Raw genomic sequence first — 23,742 nt, 5'->3', positions numbered from 1 at the left:
GGTGAGTATCGGTAGGTCAGGAGTATAAATGGAATGTATAAAATATACATGGAACAAACTACTTCTGTAGATTTTTACCAATTTACAGCGATTCCTTTTCCTAAAAATTTGCTTTTTCCAGTAAAGGGTCACACTATGGTTTTATGTTTCCAAATATCTGCCTCTTTTTTGCAGCTTGCGTGGTGAGTTGTGATCACACTCTAGTGCCACTCCTGAGATGCAATTCTGTACATGTGCTTTAGTCATAGCCAAATGTACTCTGCCTACAAGATTTACAGTTGTAGCAATTATGTAAAGGGAAATGAGCACTCCTGTTGAGTTGAAGTGTTCTGGAAAGTGAATGTTGACATTTTTGACATTACTTTATTTTTTTTTTTAAGTTGCCTATTTTATTGTGTGAGGTATTTTACAGTACAAAGAATTCTCACGTCAGTCACTGATCCTAAACAGGCTGATTTCTAATTTCCCTCCCTTAGTCACATACAACAGGACCAGTTTAAGGTGGAATCTTAATAATTTACAATTACGAATATATCTGGGTTATATTTGTAAAGGCAAATAGACCGTGGAGTGCAAGTGTAGTGGCACTCTGCAAGGGAATTTGTTCCAGCGTTTAGTAAATGAGCTTCACTTTGCAAAGAATACCCAATCACATGCAAGTGTAAAAAAAAAAACAAAGCTCATTTTTGCTTACATGTGATTGGATGATGGAAGTCAGCAGAGCTTCCCCTCATTTACTCAGCCTCTGGAGCAAATTGTTTTAAAGAGTACAACTGCACTTGCAGAGAGCATAGTCTATTTGCCTTTAGTAAATAAAGCCCACAGACTTAATACACATACACTATATTGTCAAAAGTATTGGGATGCCTGCCTTGACACGCACATGAACTTTAATGGCATCCCAGTCTTAGTCCGTAGGGTTCAATATTGAGTTGGCCCACCCTTTGCAGCTATAACAGCTTCAACTCTCCGATCCAATCCTGTCCGTGAAATCTGGACGGATGGAAACCCTATTTTCAATCCGTCTGGTGGATTGGATCGGATGAGAAGGGACAGGCGGTCCGTTCTCATCCGATCTCCCAGCTCCATCTCTGCACACAGAGCGGAGACGGAGCTGTCATCCGCCTGCTCAGCGGGGATCGACGGATCGATCCCCCGCTGAGCAGAACGGACTCCGTCGGCAGTTGCGCCCGTGTGAAAGGACCCTACCTGTGCCGACTGCTATAAATTACATTGCTCTCAGCTGTTGACTACTGAACCCCTCACCCCATGCTGAAAGTGTTCTGCTGTCAGCACGTAAGCGTTGTCACCTTAGAACAGGAAGTGCGTTACTGGCAGGATCACCAGGTAAATATAAAAGCAAAAAAATTGGAAAAAAAAACAGTAGTTGCAATATGCAATGCTTTACATTTCTTTTCTGGGGTTTAAATACATATGGGCTTCAGAAAGCTTGTTTAATGAGTTAGCTTTAACATTGTTTGCCAAACCACAGTTAAAATATACTGTATATCTATTTTGTATTCACCCAGATAGACTGGGTGAATGTAAACGTGTGGGTTTAAGTTTTAGTCTGGAACCCCATTGAGGAGACTTGGCCTCGCTTCCTGTCCCTATGACCAGGACAAGAAGGTGCTGTCAGCCCCGAGACCAGAAGGTACAGTGTAAGAAATGCAGACTTTCCAACCCTTCCCGACTTTTCTTTGGGCTCTTCCCAAAAGGCACTCTGATAGCAATAAAAGAGCAAGGCTATAACTCTTCCTCCAAAATGAAAACCAAAACTGAATACTCATATTTTGAATAAGCTCTGCCATGACTGGTTCTCTTTAAGCTCATTTTTCTTTTTCTAAACATGGCTGCAAAATGTCTCCTTATTAACATGCCAGCTGGAAGCAAGCAGAACCTTGTTTTACGGCTTAACTTTCTGCAGCATGAAATTGCCAAATGAGGACTTTTCCACCAATGCCAGTAGGCAGCATTGGACAGAGGAAAAGTAGAGCCCCGGGGGTCTGGTTTTCAAGAAGTCTGCCATAAGGATAAGGCTGCTTTGAACGCAAGATCTAAGTTGAAGTGACGATAAGGCAACTACTCGTCTTGTAGCGCAGTTTCAGGGTTGCTATGGCAACTGTCAAAGCTAGTTTGTTTCTTGGAATGTTTATTGCGCAGCAGAACGCTCTAGGTAAAATCATATCTGTGCTCTACAGAATACATATTCTGAATACTGATCTTCAGTACTGACACGGTGCGCTGCATTCCACCTGTCAATAACACCGGTTTTAGGCTATATTCACACTTTTTTGGTTTTTGATACTTTGCTAACTGAGGTTTTTTGGCATGAACCATAGGGTGAGTACCTGGACTGAAAACTGGCTACAGAGGTGGGTCCAAAGGGTGGTGATAAATGGCGAGTACTCAGAAGGGTCCGGTGTGGTAAGTGGGGTCCCCCGATCTATCCTGAGGCCTATTCTGTTTAATTTATTCATAAAGGATATAGAGGTTGGTATAAATGGCTCAATCTCTATATTTGCGGCTGATACAAAGCTAAGCAGGGCAATGACTTATGCGCAGGATATGGAAACCTTGCAAGAAGACCTAAATAAATTAAAGAGGAAGTAAACCCTCCTCTGCAAGTTGTACCTATAGGTAAGCCTATGATAAGGCTTACCTATAGGTACTGTAAATATCTCCTAAACATGCACCGTTTAGGAGATATTTACCTTACATGCAGCCAGTGACGTCACTGGCGCATGCGCTCTGAAGAAACGGCCGCTGGTGCCGTTTCTTCAGAGCCCCGTGCCGTGACCGTCGGCTCCCGCGCGCGTGCGTGACGTCACCGTGGCTCCGGCCAATCAGATGGCCGGATGCCACGATCCCAGAAGACTGGCGACTGGACATGTCACCCGTCATACGGGTGAGCGGACGGCATGGCGGGGGCTCGTTCTAAGGTAAGTATTTCATAATGAGCTAGTATGCGATGCATACTAGCTCATTATGGGTTTCTCTTTCAGGTTGCAAAAAGAAAAAACATTTTTTAAATTTTTTGGGGTTTACAACCTCTTTAATGGGGTGGGTAACTACATGGCAGTTGATATATAATGTTGAAAAATTTAAGGTAATGCAATTGTGTATTAAAAAATACGAAAGAAAGTTACTCGCTTGGGAGAACCTCTGGGGGAATCCAGGATGGAAAAGGACCTGGGGGTCCTAGTAGATGACAGGCTCACCAATGGCATGCAATGCCAAGCTGCTGCAAGCAAAGCCAACAGAATATTAGCATGCATTAAAAGGGGATTCACTCCAGAGATAAAATGATAATTCTTTCAATCTACAAGACTCCGTTCCAGCTGCATCTTGAGTATGACATCCAGTTCTGTGCACCAGTCCTTAAGAAGGATGTGCTGGAACTGGAAAGAGTTCAGAGCTAATGAAGGGACTGGGGGACCTCTGTTATGGAGAAAGACTGCAAGCATTAGACGTATTCTAATTCTATTGGAAACATTCCTCAGAGATTTTGCTCTATAGTGACATGATAGCATCACGCAGTTGCTGCAGATTTGTTGGCTGCACATCCATTATGCCAATCTCCACCACATCCCAAAGGTGCTCTATTGGGTTGGGATCTGGTGAGTGTGAAGGCCATTGGAGTACAGTGACCTCATTGTCATGTTCAAGAAACCAGTGGTGAGATGATTTGAGCTTTGTGACATGGTGCATTATCCTGCTGGAAGGAGCCATCAGAAGATGGGTACACTGTAGTCATAAAGGGATGGACATAGTCAGCAACAATACTCAGATAGGCCATGGCATTAAAACAATGCCTAATTGGTACTAAAGGGCCCAAAGTGTGCCAACAAAATATCCCCCCACACCATTACACCACCACCACTAGCCTGAACCATTGATACAAGGCAGGATGGATCCATGCTTTCATGTTTACACAAAATTCTTACCCTACCATCTGAATGTCGCAGCTGAAATCGAGACTCGTCAGACCAGGCAACGATTTTCCAATCTTCTATTGTTCAATTTTGGTGAGCCTGTGCAAATTGTAGCAAATTGGTTTAAGGTTATCAGTGGTGTACCCCAAGGTTCAGTGTTGGGACCCTTACTTTTTAATATCTTTATAAATGATATAGGGTCTATTGAAAGTACTATTTCAGTCTTTGCAGATGACACCAAGCTTTGCAGTGGAATAACTTCCTTACAGGATGTCTCCAACTTACAAGCTGACCTCAATGCACTGTTTCATTGGGCAACTGTATGGCAAATGAGGTTTAATGTTGATAAATGTAAAGTTATGCACTTGGAGGCTAAGAATATGCATGCATCATACATACTAGGGGGAGTAGAACTGGGGTAATCCATAGCGGAGAAGGATCTGGGTGTTCTGGTAGATCAGAAGCTTAATAATAGCATGCAATGCCAAGCTGCAGTTTTTAAAGCAAACAGTCTTTTCTTGTATAAACAGAGGCATGGACTCCAGAGAGAGAGATATCATTTTTCCCCTGTACAAATCATTAGTAAGACCTCATCTGGAATATGCAGTTCAGTTTTGGGCACCAGTTCTCAAAAAGGATATCGGGGAACTGGGGAAAGTGCAGAGAAGGGCAACCAAACTGATAAGAGGAGCTCAGCTATGAGGAAAGATTAGAGGAACTGAATTTATTCTCTTGAGAAGAGGAGATTAAGGGGGGATATGATCAACATGTATAAATACATAAGGGGTCCATATAGTGAACATGGTGTTGACTTATTCACTTTAAGGTCATCACAGAGGACAAGGAGGCACTCTTTATGTCTAAAGGAAAAGAGATTTCATCTCCAAATACGGAAAGGTTTCTTCACCGTAAGAGCTGTGAAAATGTGGAATAGACTCCCTCAAGAGGTGGTTCTGGCCAGCTCAGTAGATTGCTTTAAAAAAGGCCTGGATTCTTTCCTAGGTGTACATAATATAAATGGGTACTAATATTTATATGTAAAGTTGATCCAAGGAATATCCGATTTCCTCTTGGGGATCGGGAAGGATTTTTTCCCCTGCTGTAACAAATTGGATCATGCTTTGCTGGGGTTTTTTCGCCTTCCTCTGGATCAACTGCAGGTATAGGATTGTGTATATGGGATTGTATGGTTGGGTTTTCTTTTTGTTTTTTATTGGTTGCGCTAGATGGACTTGTCTTTTTTCAACCTGACTATAACTATGTAGCCTCAGTTTCCTCTTCTTAGCTGACAGGATTGCCACCCACTGTGGTTTTCTTTTGCTGTAGCCCATCTGCTTTAAGGTTTGATGTGTTGTGCGTTCAGAGATGGTATTCTGCATACTTTGGTTGTATGGAGTGATTATTTTAGGTACTGATGTCTTTCTATCATCTTGAAACTGTCTGCCCTTTCTCTTCTGACCACTAACATCAACAAGGGATCACTGGATATTTTCTCTTTTTTGGATCATTCTCTGTAACCCTAGAGATGGTTGTGTGTGTGAAAATCCCAGTAGATCAGCAGTTTTTGAAATCCTCAGACCAGCCCGTCTGGCACCAACAACCATGCCACATTTTAAAGTCCCTTAAATTCCCTTTTTTTTTTCCCCCATTCTGATGCTCGGTTTGAACTTCAGCAAGTCATCTTCACCACGTCTAGGTGCCTAAATGCGTTGAGTTGCTGCCATGTGGATGATGGATTAGCAATTTGTGTTACCAAGCAATTAAACGGGTGTACCTAATAAAGTGGCCAGTGAGGGTAAGTTTGGTATTGGAGGGAGAGAATTTATTTTATGAATTATTTCGTTTCCATAGGTTTGATTAAATTAGGGGAAGCGCTATACAGTGTTATTTATTGTTTTTAATACTGTGGTTTTAGGTGATTTCACAAGGGTGTTATAACTGCTTCTAATGTAGAGGTAGAACAGTGCTGGGGTATATTCAAGGGGTAGTAGCGCAGGTGTTCTTACTATTTTATATTTTCTCATGTTTATGCTTTTTTTTTTTTGTGTTCTCGTTTTATGTAAGTTAATGCAAAAAAAATAAATAAAAAAAAATGGCTGAGGATACTTTTCAGAAGCAATAGGAGCTTCCAAATGGGATTTCTTTTTCTTTTGTGTTTTAGTACAGCTTTTAAATTGATGAAAGCACTTAGTAAAGTTAAATCAGTTGTTTTCTTGTTGCTGTACTTTGTACTCACGATTTAGTTACCATGTGTTTTGTGATCTGCCTTTGAACTTTATCTTTTTTTTTTTTTACTTTTTTAACAAGCTTCCTACATTTTGCTGCTCCCTTTATTTTTAATGAACACAACCTGTAACATAAACCGCTATTAATTGCAGTATGCAGGAACTTTAGGAAAATGTGACTTCAATTCACTGGCTTTTATATCAGTTTAATCAGAGCGAAGAACCTCATCTTCTCCCTAGAAGTGCTCCACACTTGTAGCTCTCAATCACCCTAATTTGGAAAGATTGCCCCTTTTTTTTGGACCAAATTCCTATGTCCTTCCTTCCCCTTTAGTTGTCCCTATTTTTAGTCTGTTGGCCAGACCCCTGTCAAATTGTATTTTTTAAAGTGAAGCTGTCAGCAACCTAAAAAGTTACAGGTCAAAGCACAGAAAATGTAAGTATTTTATATGCTTACTTTTATGCATTTTTTATTTCTATAAACTTTGGTGTCAGCGGGAGGAATAGTGCACCAACTTTGGTGTCAGCGGGAGGAATAGTGCACCAACTTTGGTGTCAGCGGGAGGGATAGTGCACCAACTTTGGTGTCAGCGGGAGGGATAGTGCACCAACTTTGGTGTCAGCGGGAGGAATGGTGCCCCCAACTTTGGTGTCAGCGGGAGGGATAGTGCACCAACTTTGGTGTCAGCGGGAGGAATGGTGCCCCCAACTTTGGTGTCAGCGAGAGGAATAGTATCCCCAACTTTGGTGTCAGCGGGAGGAATAGTATCCCCAACTTTGGTGTCAGCGGGAGGAATAGTGTCCACGACTTTGGTGTCAGCGGGAGGAATAGTGCCCCAACTTTGGTGTCAGCGGGAGGAATAGTGCCCCTATTATTGGTGTCAGTGGGATGAATGGAATGAATGAATTTAGTAGCCATCTTCCCATTGTTTAGTACAAACCACAATAACAAGCCGGATGACATTGGTACTGCTCTACTTAAAGAGGAAGTAAAGTCCCCCAAAAAAACGAGAAAAAAAAAGCCCTGTAAAGAGAAAGGCATAATGAGCTAGTATGCATCGCATACTAGCTCATTATGTAGTACTTACCTTAAAACGAAGCCCCCACCGTGCCGCCACCTCAGCGACAGGACGGCGACATGTCCGGCCGTCCTGCTACCGGGTTCGCGTCCTCCAGCCATCTGATTGGCCGGAGGCGCGATTACATCACTCACGCGCCTGCGCGCGGGAGCCGCCGTTCACGCCACTGAGCTCTGAAGGAACGGCACGGGTGGCCGTTCCTTTAGAGCGCCTGTGCCGATGACGTCATCGGCAATATGCACTATAAATATCTCCTAAACGGTGCAAGTTTGGGAGATGTTTATAGCACCTATAGGTAAGCCTTAATATAGGCTTACCTATAGGTAAAAGTTTGTGAGGTGGGTTTACAACCTCTTTAAGGCCTGTTTTTTTTTTTTTTTTTAGTGCATTTTTAAGTTTTGCGCAAACGTACTGCAGTTCATTTAACATGGTTTCCTATAGGTCACGTTCACATCTCTGCGTTTTCTGGAAAAGATCAGGGACTTTTTTTCCTGCAGCAGGTTGCGCGTTTGGTTCCATAGACTTAAATGGAAACCCAGTGGAAACTCATCAAAAAAACATAAAAAGAGCAGTGCTTACATTTTTGATGCATTTCTGCTGCGTTTTTGCGTGTTTCTCCTGCATGATAGGAGATGCCTCCTAAAAACACATTAAAACATGTCAAATGCATGTGAAAAACGCACTAGGAAAACACATCAACCGCATATGAACCACACTTTAGAAAGAAACTTGTTTTTTTTTTTCTTTCGCTTTTTTTATTTTTTGTCTCCATCTATTGAACAGATTCACTACCTCTTCAGTTCCTGTACCAGGGAACACACTGGTAGTAAATCACAAAACATTTTTTCAGGTTGAAAAGTGACACAGAAGGGTGATAGTAAACTGTTCCTTGGCTGCTTTACAGGCTGGAGTGAAATATATTTAGCTGTGCTCATGGCATTCCTCAGCGACCGTGCTGGAAGCGCCACCTTTCCCAAATATTTGCTCTTGATGCCGGAGAACCATTAAAGACTCATTAAGAAACTTCCATTCACAGAAAGCTGAGAGTAAACTTGTCCTCTTCCAGCAATAACACACAGGTCTCTGGCACATTCCCCGCTATGTCAGCGAACAACAATACCGTTTAATTCTACAGAACACGTAGAGAAACTAAAAGTGCTACTTTTACAAAGTGCCATCGATTATGTTGGCTTCATTTTATGAAACTCAAAGAAAGGTACAACGGCCCATTTGACACCATTATATTTGTGCCAGGGTCTTTTAATCATTGTCTACTAAGGGTTTTTTTGTAATTTTTTTTTCTTTTAGAGCTCCACCAAGCTTTAACCACATCTAGAAGCCCTTCTTAATAAACCCACAACCGTAAAATCAGTCTGTATATGCAGTAAAGCATGCTTGTTATATTCACTGTGGAAGCAAAGGGGTTAATCCTCTGCAATATGTAATAAAAGCGGTTTGATCCTGTCTTCTCTGATCCTACCTCTCTTCCCTTGTCCGCAATCCATCTACTGACAGTAGAGAGCCTTCGAGGCACTCTGCACATGCTCAGTCTGGTGTGTATTGCTAGAGGGTTGTTTTTTTTTATTTTTTTTTGGGAGGTTACATGTGATCAGCACAGGGCCAATCAGCACTATCCAGACAGAGGGTCAGGAGCATGCAGCCTCATAGGGCAGTCAGAGGATTATGAAAACTCTTCCTACAAGCCTTAACAAGAGACAGAGCCTGCTATATACCGCTGATGGGAAAAGGTATTTAGCAGTTTATATTTACTGAAATAATTGCGTTTCCATGTTCTGTGTACTGTGGGAGACCAGATATAGTGAATGCAGGGTCCTGGGTTTAGTAACACTTTGTGTTTTTATTGCGTCCCTCGCGTAGAGGAATTTCCGACCAATTGTGACCTATATTAAGCCCCTTCTCAACATTTTCTAACCAGTAGGTCATAATCTCCTTTATATATGCCAAAACAATGGGATGTGAAGGCCTGCCTCAACAGTTCAGTCATTTTGTAGTTAATTAGGCCAGCCCCTGCACTAAACAAATGTTGGTAGATCTGAATACAATTTTAAAATCAGATTGTATTTAGTCAACTTTTAATCAGGCGCATAAAAGGTCTGCCCCCTAGAAACCATTAGGAGCTGCTGTTCATGTGCTCCATGTGTCTGTCATGATTCAATATGGAGGCTAACACGACCGCTTTGCTCGATGGCTCCCATCATTATAAGGCATACATACCCTTTTAGCCCACTTATCCTTTTCTGTTCTCCTTCCCCTCTTCTAGCACTTTCATAATGGATCATGTGTAGCTGCAGCCCTGTTCCTCAAGATCTTCACCGAGTAGCTTACCTGGAGTTTAGAGCAGGGGGTGACTGGCAACTTTCAGCCAAGGCGGCAAGTACAAACCATAGGCCTGGGGGAGGAGAGTCTCCAGTGGGGCATGAAACCGGCCTCTGCTTAGACGCAGTTTCCACCATCCATGCTGGGGGAGGCCTGCGCTCTGTCCTTGTCTTCATCCCGCACTCAGTAGGTTAGCGGTGGGAAATTTCTACTTCTCTTCACCAGGAATCCTTTAGGCATGTCTGTAGCAGAAGCGGTGCAGCCTTTTTACGGGGCATCGGAGCGGCCCGTGGGGCAATTGCTTCCATGGCCCAGTCCTCCCCTGGTTTAGAGCCCTTAATGATGCAGAGCGGTACCAGCACACTTCAACCTTTAATGGAAAGCCAATCTTTCAGTATGACTATTTTGGGTGTTTAGTTTGCAGGTAATTACAATCTGCTATAAAAGTGCTAGGTGAGAGGATGCAGCAAAGGAGAATTGCACTGGTCTCTTCTCCCTGCTTAAAGGATACAATTTGTTCTTGGTGTCGGGTTTAGGCAATCCTCTGGTCTTAATATTAGCAGCACAGGCAGCTTAAAAAATGAAGACTGCATCAGTCATTTATAATAATAATCCTATTTTCTCTAGCGCTCATTGACAGACGTAGTCCTCGGTGATACACCACCTTCGGGTTATGTTGCCTCCACAGGAGCAGGACTAGACAGGAAATTAAAAAGCTCTGGCCACACCCTAGGGGCAGTCCCAGAGGGTATATCCTCTCTCTCTCTGCCTCATCAAATCAGTTATTTTCTGTCTAGTTAGGAGTAAGGACCTAGATACCTTGCTGGGATCTTAGGTCCTGGCAAGAATTTTTTCTTAAAGGATTTTTTAGACCGCTTTTTTTCTCCAGTGTTCCTGTGAGATCTTCAAGCAAGAAAGCTGAACTGGGCGACGGGCTGGATGTTGAGATCCGGTGGTCACCCCAGTTCAGCCTACGAGCGCGTGCAGGCCATAGCTCCGCGCTGGGTCGGCCGCGACAAAGTCCCATTAAAGGACTGTCCACGCGAGTTAAACGTCTCGCTGAAACGCCAAAGACCACGAGTCACGGCGTCCGTATCGGTCGACAGCCCTCCCGCCCCGGTGGAGAGGGGTACTGTCAGGAGTTGGTGCCCGCCTGGTTCCGGTATGGTGAGTAGTATGTTCCCCCTTTTCCCCTGACGGGTCTTGTGGTGAACGCGGGCCCCTCTCTGTATGGTAAGATAGAGTCCCCCTCTATCCTATAACATGGCACAGATCCTCCTACTTTGAGTGTGATTTTATGTGCAAAAAGCCAGGAGGCTTGGTTTGGGAGTTAACAATCTAATTGTATACATGTTAAAAAGATGTAATCTGTGGCATTCTGGGAATCTTACGGTGTTAAGAATAAGCTACCTACCAGTCAGAAGCCACGGACATGTAGACTGCCTTCCTAATCAGATCTCCAGCTATTAGCAGGCCTCCCGAATGGCCATGCGGTCCGCAAGGGCCGGTACCGCCAACCACGCCATATCCCCATGCAGAGAGAGTGTTGTGTGCCCTGCAGCACACCGCTATTCAGTACAGGCCGCCGCCATTTTTTTTGCTGGATCGCACGAGCCGCCATTTTGGCGTAGCCTCGTGTCTCCAGCATGGGGGCGGCCATGTTTGAGGTGATCCAAACACCTCGTGGAGCTTGGGGGAGGCGCCGGAAGGCGTGCAGAGGGGCGGAGCCGCCTCCTTTCTTCCTGGGCAGCCAGCCAAAAGACTTCCTGTTTGTCAAGACAGCGCTGTAACCTGTTGCAGTTAAACTCTGAGCATCAAGTGGTGAGCCTGGGGGTCTATCTCTCTCTCTCTCTCGATCGATAGGGATCCCTAGCAGGTAACACTAAGGGGCTTTTGTGGCGCTGGGGGTCTGAAAAAAAAAAAAAAAAAAAAAAGTTTTTTATTTTTGAATTATATTATCCAGGAAGTGACTGAAATTATCATGGACCCTGCCACACATATTCCCCCACCTGTTTCCCTCGAGGGGGCCACGGGACCCGCTGGTGCACAGAGTATAGAGTCATTTACAGCAATTTTGGAGTCTATGGTGGCTCGGGTGGAGGCGGCCTGTCAGGGACGGGGGTCAAGGAAGCGACCCCCGCCTACCCCTTTACTATCTGACACCTCTGACTCTGATTCAGAGATGGTCACTGCAGTTGCAGGTTCCTCTGCAAGGGCTGTTATCCCAGGTAAAGCCCCCTCAGACAGTGAGGAGGACGCTTCTTCTCCTGCTATAATTCAGGAAGAAGCATTGGTGGACGCACTAGTTGTGGCAGTGCAGTAAACCTTAAAACTTGAGGCTTTACCGGCAGAGGCAACTGAAACAGAGATTCCCTTTGGTACTAATAAGCCCATCAAAACGGTGAAGGTTTTTCCTGTACCTAAATGTTTCGGTAATCAGATTAAAGGAGAATGGGAGCATTCTAAACGTACCTTTACTATTTCCAAGCGTATTGCTAGACGCTATCCGTTTGAGGAATCCATCATTAAGAAATGGACGGTACCACCAGTGGTGGATCCACCTATTTCCAGGCTGAATAAAGCCACGGTTATTCCAGTGGAGGACACTTCGTCCTTTAAGGATCCGGTGGATCGAAAGATGGAAGCAGAGTCCCGCACCATCTTCTCTCTGATAGGGTCAGCATTTAGACCAGTAATTGTTATTGGTCTAGTTTCCCAGACACTTACGGAATGGGCGAAAATGGTACGCCAAGATCTTAGGGGAAAAGATATTCCCCAGGAGACATCTGATTTGATGGAACAGATTCTACAAGGGCTACAGTTTATCTGTGACGCAGCCTTGGACACTACTCCCTTATTAGGGCATGCATCTAAGTCAGCGGTGATCCTCAGACGTGTGCTGTGGTTAAAATGCTGGTCAGCTGACCTAGGTTCCAAAAAGACCTTGACTAATCTCCCTTTTCAGGGGAATCGTCTATTTGGGGCCAACCTAGATGAAATCATTAAGGATGCCACTGGGGGCAAGAGCACTTTTTTGCCACAGGCTGCTAAAGCTAAGGGACCTCGCAACAAGCGAGGACCTTTCTTTACCGCCCATAAAGGGCGCCCGGCTGGTACTAGCGGGAAAGGCAAGACTCCTCCAGGAGGGTTCAAGAAGGGCTGGTCGGACAAGCAAAGGACCAACCCAGCCAAACCCGAAGCAAAGGAGTACACAGCCTGAAGGTGCGCCCCCACCCGGTTTCAGGGTGGGGGGACGTTTTCACCGGTATTCAGGACATTAGATCGAGCATCAACCACTACTACCGGTGCGATTCTTCCCTTCCAACATTTAAGTACTACAGGAAGCGGTAGTTACCGTTCCCTGAATAGATCTTTTCCTTTACCTTTTCCAAAGATTAGTTCCGATACCTCACAGGAATCGGATCTGGTTGACCAGATAGGCCAAGTAGCCTCTAGTCGGGTGACTTCGGTCCCTGAGGTTCAACCAGAAAAGATCACCTTTCCTGATAACTATCAGGTATCTGATAAATGTGTGGGAACAGAAAACGACCAGACTTTCTCGGATGGTCGGGGCCAGATACCTCTAGGGACGCCTGGTTCAGATTCTATCAGCGCCAGTGGTCCTAGAAATTCTAGGCTGGCCTCCTCAAGCCGGCCTGGCCGACTTGGACATGTTAGTCGTAGACGTTCCGTGGGAACTTCGTCTCAGGGAGTGTCTGTGGTCTCAAGGACCAATTTACCATCCTGCTTTACAGTCGCTGGGTTTAATGGCCTGGCCATTGAGACCCAAGTACTGAAGGACAGAGGTTTGTCTACTTCAGTCATTCCTACCCTTATTAAAGCAAGGAAAGCGACTTCCAGCAAAGTCTATTATCACACATGGAAGACTTATATTGCGTGGTGCGAATCTTTAGGATTTCCTCCACGTACCTATTTGGTGACTCGAATATTGGCCTTTTTGCAACAAGGGGTTGAGCAGAAGCTAGCCTTGAGCACCATCAAGGGTCAAGTTTCAGCATTAGCAATCTTCTTTCAGAAGCCTTTAGCTACCAAATCCTTGGTGCGGAATTTCATCCAGGGGGTGCGGCACCTGGCTCCTCCAGTCCGCGCGCCCTTACCGCCCTGGGATCTTAATTTGGTTTTGTCGGTTCTACAGAAACCTCCCTTTGAAAACATCAGGGAGATTCCCTTGCTTACTTTATCCCAGAAGGTGGCCTTCTTGGTGGCTATTACTTCTGCTCGCAGGGTGTCAGAACTGGCTGCATTATCATGCCAGTCCCCATACCTAGTGATTCATAGGGATAAGGTAGTACTTCATCCTAAGCCATCTTTTCTTCCTAAGGTGGTTTCAGATTTTCATCTGAATGAAGATATTGTACTACCTTCCTTGTGTCCTCAGCCCAAGCATCATCGGGAACATGCGTTGCATTCCTTAGATGTGGTTCGGGCAATCAGGGTATACCTGAAAGCTACGGAATCTTTCCGTAAGACGGATTCACTTTTTGTGATCACGGATGGCCCCCAGAAAGGGTTTGCCTGCATCTGCCGCGACCATTGCCAAATGGATTAGACAAACGGTGGTACAGGCTTATTCTATTAAGGGTCAGAGTCCTCCGTTCCCTGTTAGGGCGCACTCCACTCGAGCGCTCAGTACTTCCTGGGCCTTTCGCCATCAGGCGTCAGTGGTCCAGGTATGTAAGGCGGCCACCTGGTCGTCGGTACATACCTTTACAAAATTCTATAAAATTGATGTGACGGCAGCGGCGGATGCCTCATTTGGCCGCAAGGTTTTGCAGGCCGCAATTTGAGGAGACCGGTGGTCTACCTCGAGGGTTTTTTCTGTTTGGAAAAAAAAAAAAAAAAAAAATTTTTTTCTCTTTTTTTGTTGAGTCTCATCATTAAGGATGAGCATTGTAAACTTCTAGTTGGCACCGGTTGGGCCTTCTAGATTGGGATTTGATTTCATTTTCCCACCCCTCAGTTGTGATACTGCTCTGGGACGTCCCGAAGGTGCTGTATCACTGAGGACTACGTCTGTCAATGAGCGCTAGAGAAAAATGGATTTTTGTAAAATCTTACCGTAAAATCCTTTTCTCTTAGCTCATTGACAGACGTAGTCCCCGCCCCTCTGTTTTTTTGAGTTGGGTTAAAATCTCTAAAGACTGCTTTTTCACATAACTGATTTGCTGAGGCAGAGAGAGAGAGGATATACCCTCTGGGACTGCCCCTAGGGTGTGGCCAGAGCTTTTTAATTTCCTGTCTAGTCCTGCTCCTGTGGAGGCAACATAACCCGAAGGTGGTGTATCACCGAGGACTACGTCTGTCAATGAGCTAAGAGAAAAGGATTTTACGGTAAGATTTTACAAAAATCCATTTATCTCGAACTACATAAAAGTTTTGTTTCTTCATGCAAAGAAGAGAAGGGTGGGAAAAAAAAAGAGTCCATGTAGAAAAATGTATGTTTATTGTCTTAAATCGTAGATGGCATAATACTGTTAGTACATATGAGTTTATGAACCTACAAATACCATGCCATAGACCATATCCGTGAAGAAAAATATAGCACATTGCATTATGTGGTGTAGGACAAATGTCGTCCTTGTCATAAGATCACTTAAAAATAGGATAATGAAATAAAATCAAGATGAATGAAATACCTTGAACCGTCTAAAAGGAACAAAGTGCATCCAGAAATGCCCAATGCATTTGGTAGATTCAACCACTTCCTCAGGGGCGGATGCATCCATATATATCAGCCTGGAACCTGTGAAACTGAAAACTGAGGGCTGCTTAAGATGTGTAGCCCAGGAACTGTGGTATCAGGGATCCGCAGAGAAACCAGGCACATATATTTATTCCCTAAAAGAGAAAAAGGGGGGGGGGTATTCAGGTGGTCTGTGTGGGCTCCAATTCTTCTGGTGCTGCAGTGAGCCATGGTCCAAATCCAAGTATACAGTGTGCACAAAGGGTGCTGCCAAAGACGTTTCATTTGATGTCCCAAAAAAAACCATCAGCTCATGTTTCTCCATGCATGGATGTCTGAAGCAATGTGAGACGATGAAGCAATGAGATGTTAGTGTCACTAAACCCACATCATAAAAATGATCAATAAATGCAATGCTGCATGCTGTTCATAATCACTCACTCACTATGAGATTGGTTTTCTGTGTTCTGCAAAAAAAAAAACTGATTGATCCTGCTGTTCTCTATCTCCACCTTCTGTCCATGTCCCCAATGCAGCTAGGGATTTGACAGAGCAGTGTTGGCAGCTAGTTCACATGCTCAGTTTTCAGTGAATTTCTATGTTGAGCATTTCTTCCCTTTAAAATCTGAGCAGCCAATGTGACTATAGTCACACATGTGAGTGTATACACAGCTGGATATGACAGCCCACTCCCTCCCTCCCTCCATGTCCACTAACCAGTTAAACACAATGGGGGTGGGATATTACATGTAGATTGGTGGAGGCTTCACTTCCCTGTTGTTCTGAGATACAGGCTGGAGGGGCGGGAAATTATAAAAATAATTTAAAAACCCTTATATTAATATAAATTATTTATTTTTACTCTATTGCAAAGGCTGTTTTTTATTTTTTTTTATTTTGAACATGTGACCAGCAGCAGAGGAGGAGAATCTCCTCCTGCTTATGTTTCCCTGCAGACAGGCTGGGAAAGAGCTGGGTCCTGTGACAGCTGTATATCGATTAGGAAAAAGGTAATTAGCCTTTCTTTAAAATAATTACAGTGCCGCAGAAATAGAAGAGATAATGTAAACTAAACAGTGAGTTTTTAGTATCACTTTAACTATGATGTACAAACTTCTACTATAAAAATTGCAGCTGGAAGTTAATTGGTTGCTGTGGGCTCAGTTTGAAAAATCAGATGGCGGAAGAATGGGACTTTTTCCTATAATGCCTAAACCGATTCTATGGCTACTTTTTTCCCAATGTAGCTTTTAAAACGATTTCATAACAAGGACCAAGTAAGGAATTTGGTTGATTTATTGGAGTCCATATTTGTTTAACTTGTAACTCTTATTCTAGCTCTCTATTAAGGTGAGGCTGTGTACAGGTGTGCCCTGTCCGCGGGTTTATTGTCGTCTAACAGTTTTTTTAATGGATTCCTTGTTCTCTGCTCTTTTAGACCAGCAGCCAGACAGAGCTGGAGAACTGGATCACCGCCATCCATTCTGCTTGTGCCACCACCGTAGCCAGGCAGCACCATAAGGAGGATACGGTCAAACTGCTGAAGTCGGAAATAAAAAAACTGGAGCAGAAGATAGACATGGATGAGAAGATGAAGAAAATGGGAGAGATGCAGCTTTCTTCTGTGACGGACAACAAAAAGAAGAAAACCATCCTTGATCAGGTACACTAACCTGTGGCCAACTTGGGTCAAAAGTCACCTTTCTGCTCCTTCTCTTCTTTCAGTGTAGAGTTTTGTTTTCTATTAGATGGTATCTTAAAGTGACTCTGACAGGTATATAGTTTTGGACTGTTCTGACTGAGCAAAGCTCCAAGACCATAAATTCCTTCTGGCCCAGGAACTGGGCGGCAGGCAGGGGTGTATCTACCGCAAGGCAAACAAGGCGTTTTCCCTTGGGCAGCATTTTCCAGGAGGGAAGCACCACCCCCAGGCAGAAGGGGCACTACGAGGATTTCAGAGAAGCAGTAGCGTAGCTACGGGGGTGCAGACCACACCTGGGTGATCCCTGCCAGAGGAGTGACACCAGGGGTGGCCGCGGACTGACCATTCAGTGACAGGGAAGCAAAGCTGAAGCAGGAGGCACTGGTGGCTGCAGCCTCCAATCCTAGAAGCCGCTCAATTGGCAGAGCAGGTCAGAGTCCCGGGCTGTGACCGTGCCTTTGCAACCTCACTACACACAGCTGGTAAAAAGGAGTTGGGGGGCTGTGGGAAGGGCGAGAGTCAAGTGTATTTTTTTGTGGGATGGGGGGAGGGCGGGTGGGGAATAGGGGAGCCTCCCCCTCCCCCTCTCTCTCTCATCCCCCCACCTCTCTCTTATCCCTTCCCTCCCTCCCTCCCTTCCTCCCACCCTCCCACACTTGAGTAGGAAGGGGTGGGAGAAATGTAAATGGGGGGAGCGCCTGATTTTAGTCTTGCCTAGGGCAGGACAAAACCAAAATACACCACAGAGGGGCAGGGAAAGCTTGAACACCGAAATGTGTCCTGATCAAAATTTGCCAGAAATGCCATCTGAACCCATTAAATGTACCTACCAGACAAAAGATATTTAGTAGAACGAATTTCCTTTTGTTCTGTATCTTCATAAATCAGGTTTAATCCCTGAATAAACATTGTCTTCAATCACCTGTGTGGCCCGGAGTCACGCCCCAATGTATTGTGACCCTTCAGTATTCAGTGAGCAATAACTCAAATGAGACAGGTCCTTTTTTTTGGACCTTTTAATAGACAACACCCAAATTTATGACTCATTCCTGTTGACATCTTGCTGTGAGGAACTGCGCCTTTACCTTAAATATAGACTAATGGGAAAGAGTATTAACATTTTCTTTGTTGCAGACATGCGACAAGGTTACACAAACAAGATATAGAAGGTGGCTGGAAGGATGATGCATAACTACTATAGAACAAACACTTTGAGATTCTTTGCTTGGCCTTAGGTTGGTGGGAGAGTCAAGGATTTTGTAGCAATGACAGAACTATCCTACAGCTGCTGTTTGCTTCAGATGGGTTTTACAAGTGTATACTAGTGCAAAACTCGCTTGAAGCCGGACAAATGCAGGTCAGATGGAGGGTAACTGCATGTCATATATCCCTATATGACTTCCAAATTATTAGAGAAGCATCTCAAACTGATGCCAAAGTTAGAAGCATCTCAAACTAATGCCAAAGTTATGCTCTTGACACAAGCCCAGAGCTGTTGACAGGCCATAAGATACAGTTTTTTTAGGGTCAATACCACTCAACCATCCACTATCCATAGATCAATATCCATCTGTGCATTAGGGTTTTTTCCCTTGATTTGCCCCTTTACTAAGTTTCATAGACCTCTCGGTGCCTGAACATGCAAAGTTGTTTGCATTGAGGTTCACTGTGAGTTCCACCATGACAGACTGTTTAATTGAGGCTTACTTGGGTACTGGGATTGCCACACAGTTGCTTAAAGACAAACTCTGGGCAAAAAACAGCCCGTTTTCACCTCTCCTTTGCATTACCCTTTCGCAAGGGGATGGTAGTGGACTGGGGGGAGGGACACCAGGTGAGAGACCCAGGTAATGGTTTCAGGTGAGTAAATCTTTTTCCACCAGAGAAGACAAATAGCCTTACATGATGTAACTCATTGGGGTGGAAGGGTAGGAAAATTGCCATTTTTGCCTGGAGTTGGGCTTTAACCCTCTCTCAGAGCTGGTTTTGTGGTTTTTGCACATGTTTAAAAATGATTATAAACCTGAAGATTATGTAAAACTCAAACCGTATATGTATTTTGAAAGCAGAGACAATAGCTTTTAAAACAGCGGTAGTGTTCTGTTCTCACTACACATATGCCCCAGGCGTGTGCAGCTCAACATACAGCTAAACCTTCAATCCTACAATAACTAGTCCTTTTGTAACTTAAGGCTTTATTCCAGTGAAAGAATGGTGGTCACATGAAACAGGTTACAAGTCAGATGGATATGCAAAAAGGATTGTGAAAATGCGAAACTGTAAATAAACAGATAAAGCATACAATCAGTGTACAAACATAAACAATATATGCACTGAGTATATACCTAACAGTTCTGAGCATACTAGCGATGCTTCCGAGAGGGTTCAATAATCTTCCCACAGGAAACTCAGATGCTGTCTGGCTGTGTCCATGAGCTGTTCTAAAATGGAGATTTTCTCCGAGAAGGGTGGAACTAATATCCAACAATAGAGAGCAAGAGATACCATAAAGTGCTGCCCAACAACAGTCTGTCACAGTGGCATCTTGTGGACAATATTGGTATTGCAAGTTCCACTAACATTAATTACTTCCAAGCTGAAGGCATGACAGGTAGTTCTATTTTTTTTTTTCTTCAACATGCAATATTTGTGCAGTGGTTTGTCAAGTTTATTCAAAAATACACTAAAGTTGACTTTTGGGCACACAAATGCAATATGAATGTACAAGATGAGTAAATAGATACCCAGCATCAGTGTTAATTTTGGCAGCAAATTTTGATTTAGTTTTAGTCATAGTCTTTTGACTAAAATGCCATTTTAGTTATAGACCAATTTTAGTCTTTTGACTAAAATGCTATTTTAGTTTTAGCCATCATTTAGTCATCTGAATTGTTTTAGTCGACGAAAATCTCATACATTTTAGTCCACTACAAATCAAATGGGTTTGGGTAAATTGTAATGCATTTTTTAAACATTTCTCTAGAATTTCCAAACTAATTATATACTCCTGGGGTAAAAATCTAATATGTTATGTTATTTATGGTATTAAGGTTTGAACACGCACTACAGACACAGATTTAGCCGTTGTGACATATAACGTCTTTATGAATAAAACCAAGTTTCATAAACCAACAAAAATATTGCTTTTTGACAAACAGAAGTGCAAATTTAAAATACAAAAGAAACCCCAAAAATATAAACTTTATTGGCTGTAATGTCATATATTACCTGAATATATTACCAACCTTAATTAAGAAAAGCCTTTTTCTTTTTTCTTTCAGCAGCTTAGTAGATTTCTTGCATATGCGGTAGTGCAATACATGTTTAAACTTTAATGTGCTATTATTACAGGCTCTGGATGGAATTGTGTTGCTGATTTAGAAATGGCCAGCAGAGTAGTGTTCACTTTTATGTAAATTTTTGTTTTAGTTTTAGTCCTAGTCTTTTGGCAAAAATTTTAGTTTTAGTCGTACGGTATTTTAGTTACCTGAATTGTTTTAGTCGTATTTTAGTCGACTAAAATAGTGTTAATTTAGTCGATGAAAATATTATAGTCAACTAAATTAACACAGCCCAGCATGCCAAGATATGAAATTATGCATGTCTGTAAAAGGACAACAAACTTCGGTACCTAATATTTTTCATAGGCGACACTTTAAAAGCTGCTACAGGTCATAACTTGAGAGTTAACCGTAAATAATGGCCTTAGAATTGTTGCTCTCACTCTGACATGCATGGAGATTTGTAATGTGTAGCGCAAGCACCATTTGTGTACATAGGTGTCCCCAACAAGTGTGTTTTACGTTTGTATGTTACAAAATTTTTACAAAATTTTTATTTATACATTTTTTTTTTTTTTTTTTTTTTATGTATGCATTTCTTTTATAACCCCTTTTATTTTATTTTATTTTCCTCTCTTTTTATGACACTCTTTTCTCTCTTGGCAGATCTTCGTCTGGGAGCAGAACCTTGAGCAGTTCCAGATGGATTTGTTCCGCTATCGCTGCTATCTTGCCAGCCTGCAGGGGGGCGAACTGCCAAACCCAAAACGCTTACTGGCTTTTGCAAGCCGACCCACTAAAGTTGCCATGGGCCGCTTGGGAATTTTCTCTGTGTCCTCGTTTCATGCCCTGGTAATTTCTGTTGTAGTTTTACTTTAGTGTGTGTAAAAAATAAAATATATATATATATCTCATTTGTTGTGTAAAGAAAAAAAAAACTACAGTATTTACATCTTTATTTAAATTTGCATGTTCTGGTTTTCCGTTTTAAATAAAGTGGACTAGCTGTATAGGTAGTATAAACATACAGTATGCCTTAAAGCCGAGCTCCCAGTACCAGAAAAGAAAATCCAATTTCGTGTGCCTCCCCGTGCTGCAAGGGTTTAAATGCTTCTTAGGTCTAGAGGTAAAGGAATAAGCAGTAATACCTTATTCCTCACTCTTGCAGCCTTCCTCCATGCTGCACTACTGGTGCCCCATGGATTCCCCTCCAAAGCTGGCCACATGTGGGTCAGTTTTTTTTTGTTCCGCTAGTGGGTTGAATGAAAAAAATTGACCCCATAACCTCCATCTACACAATCGATTTTGAATGCAGAAATCCTACCTCCTCTATCATTTTATTCTGACACCAGGACTTCCCCATCTTCAGAAAACACTAATCAAATTACTGGCTGCAATTACTAACTAAATATAATTTTTCCAGCAGAGTATTTGATTGCTAGGTAAATAGAGACAGGTGATTGGTCTTTTCACTGACTAGATATTAAGTGCAGGTTTTTGCCTGTGGAAGGGCAAGGGCAAACCAGCATCCCCAGGACTGGTTTATGGATAAAGAAATGATCAAATGATGGTAATCTCTTGGCCGTGGTTGCTTAAAAAGCCATCACTCCATCCAGGGCAAGTTCTCGGTTACCGGAACGCTCTCCCCATATTCGCATTGCAAAAAGTGCTCATTCACACCATGTGTGAGCACCTACTTTGATCTTCACAGATCAGTGCAGGATCACCACTAGGAAACGTAGAAGACAGTTTTCTATGTGCCATGTTCACACCACAATGCAGCCTTGAGGTGGGTAATGGGCACCTGTAGATAAAAACAAAATCTAGTCTTTGACTAAAGTTCGCTAAGGCCCTTGCTCTAGGTGAAGGCCCTTTACGTAGCTCCTGCAGCTTGGCCTGGTCAAAATACTCCCAGAGGTGGCATCATCTTGTCCTGCGTTGTTGCTAGGACAGTCCCAGCTGTTGCTGCTCCCCTCCATTACTGATCTCAACCCCCCCATGGTTTGGTTCACTATCTCCTCCATCGCAGCATCATTGAGCTCAGAGCTACTGGGGCAGGGGAGAGAGAGGACGCATGCAAGGGGAGTTTTAATCAGCTGGGATTTTCTAGTAAAAAAATAATAAATTACCTTTTTTTTTTTTTCTTTTTTTTTTTTTTTTTAGGTAAAAGTACATTTATTTTCAATAAAAATGTTAATGGGGAAAAAATGTACATTTATTTATTTTTTTTTTTTTGGAGCCTGTAAAGCTTTGCAAGCAAAGCATGGTCAAGCAGATACAATTTGACAGGAAGAATCAATGAAGTCAGAAAGATAGTAAAATGAACATTCAATAAAATCAATGAACTACCACAGCACTCCACAATATGTTGGGGCTTGTCGTTCATTCACACACACAACTGTGTGAATTAATGACACGGGCGTGTGGGTGGAGCCCCACGTGGCCGCACTGATTTTAAAAAAGTGACCGCTAGAATGGAGAACAGGGGGTTCGGTGCATTGGGGACATGTTACATGTTCTACCCTAAAAATAGGTAGAACATGTAACATGTTCCCAAAGGTGATTTTATCCTTTAATACCCTATAAAAGTTCTTTTCAATCTTTCTAAATCTCTGACTTTCATTAAAGTATTTTCTGGTGATCCTGTAATGAAGACCTTTGTTCAGACACTTCCTGTTATAAGGTGCCTGGTACTTAATTTTATAGGGTGACAACTCTCCGGCCCCCCAATCGGGCTTTTGCATTGTCACACTGTCAAGCAAGCATCAGATGAAGACTACAACACATGTTGGACAGGCCTGGCTCACGGTGATCACTATTCGGAAATCTGCCTTATACTTGTCATGCAGCCATGGCTAGAGTGCATGAGGATGGAAAATGGCTGCAAAAAAGACAGCAAGAGATCAGCAGCACATACAAGCACCAGAGAATAGTTTTTTTTTTTTTTTAAAGAATAGTGTTTTATGCAAAGTACGGTAATTGCCATTTAGTTGGGGTTTTTTTAATCGCTGCAGATTTCCACTGATCTCCCTGTTTCCCGGTATGGCAGTAGCAGGAAGTGATTGCCAGGAAAACAGGTGTTAGAGAACATGGACAGTTAGATTGCCAGCTTCACTCCTACAAGCAATCTGCCTTCTGTTCCTCACACATAAGTCATTATCCTGTAGGACACTTGTGTTCCAGATCCCTGCTCTCTGAATAGCATGTACGTTATCTACCTGAATGTGCGGATGTATGGCTGGTGTACAGAGGCTTTAAAGAACACTTTAATATTCAGCACCTTCTGCATTCTTCACATTGGAGATTGGCATATCGTAGATTAAAGTGTGGAAATGTATTGATACAGAACAGAACTCAATAGTTGAGGCTTCTGGCAGGTGGGTGAGTCTGTTACTTTATCCTGCGCTATTCTCCCCCCCCCCCCCCCCAGCCATATAACACCATAAAAGAACAGCTTGTAGGTGGGAGACCTTCAACAC

At 43.2% G+C, this 23,742-nt stretch overlaps 1 protein-coding gene across 2 annotated transcripts in view; it reads left to right on the top strand.

Annotated features, from left to right (window-relative positions):
- The window catches only part of TIAM1 (TIAM Rac1 associated GEF 1), a 588,418-nt gene that overhangs the window by 405,289 nt on the left and 159,387 nt on the right, over positions 1-23,742 (top strand). For both annotated transcript variants that reach the window (XM_082245498.1, XM_082245499.1), the window contains 2 exons: positions 16,719-16,943; positions 20,930-21,115. In XM_082245498.1, the coding sequence (XP_082101624.1) occupies positions 16,719-16,943; positions 20,930-21,115 (411 nt within the window). The remainder of the gene's footprint in view (positions 1-16,718; positions 16,944-20,929; positions 21,116-23,742) is intronic.

This window comes from Pelophylax lessonae, assembly GCF_965119305.1.
Source record: "Pelophylax lessonae genome assembly, chromosome: 2".
Taxonomy (NCBI): domain Eukaryota; kingdom Metazoa; phylum Chordata; class Amphibia; order Anura; family Ranidae; genus Pelophylax; species Pelophylax lessonae.
Note: the sequence above shows the minus strand (reverse complement) of the source record. Positions and strands in the feature narration are given on the sequence as shown.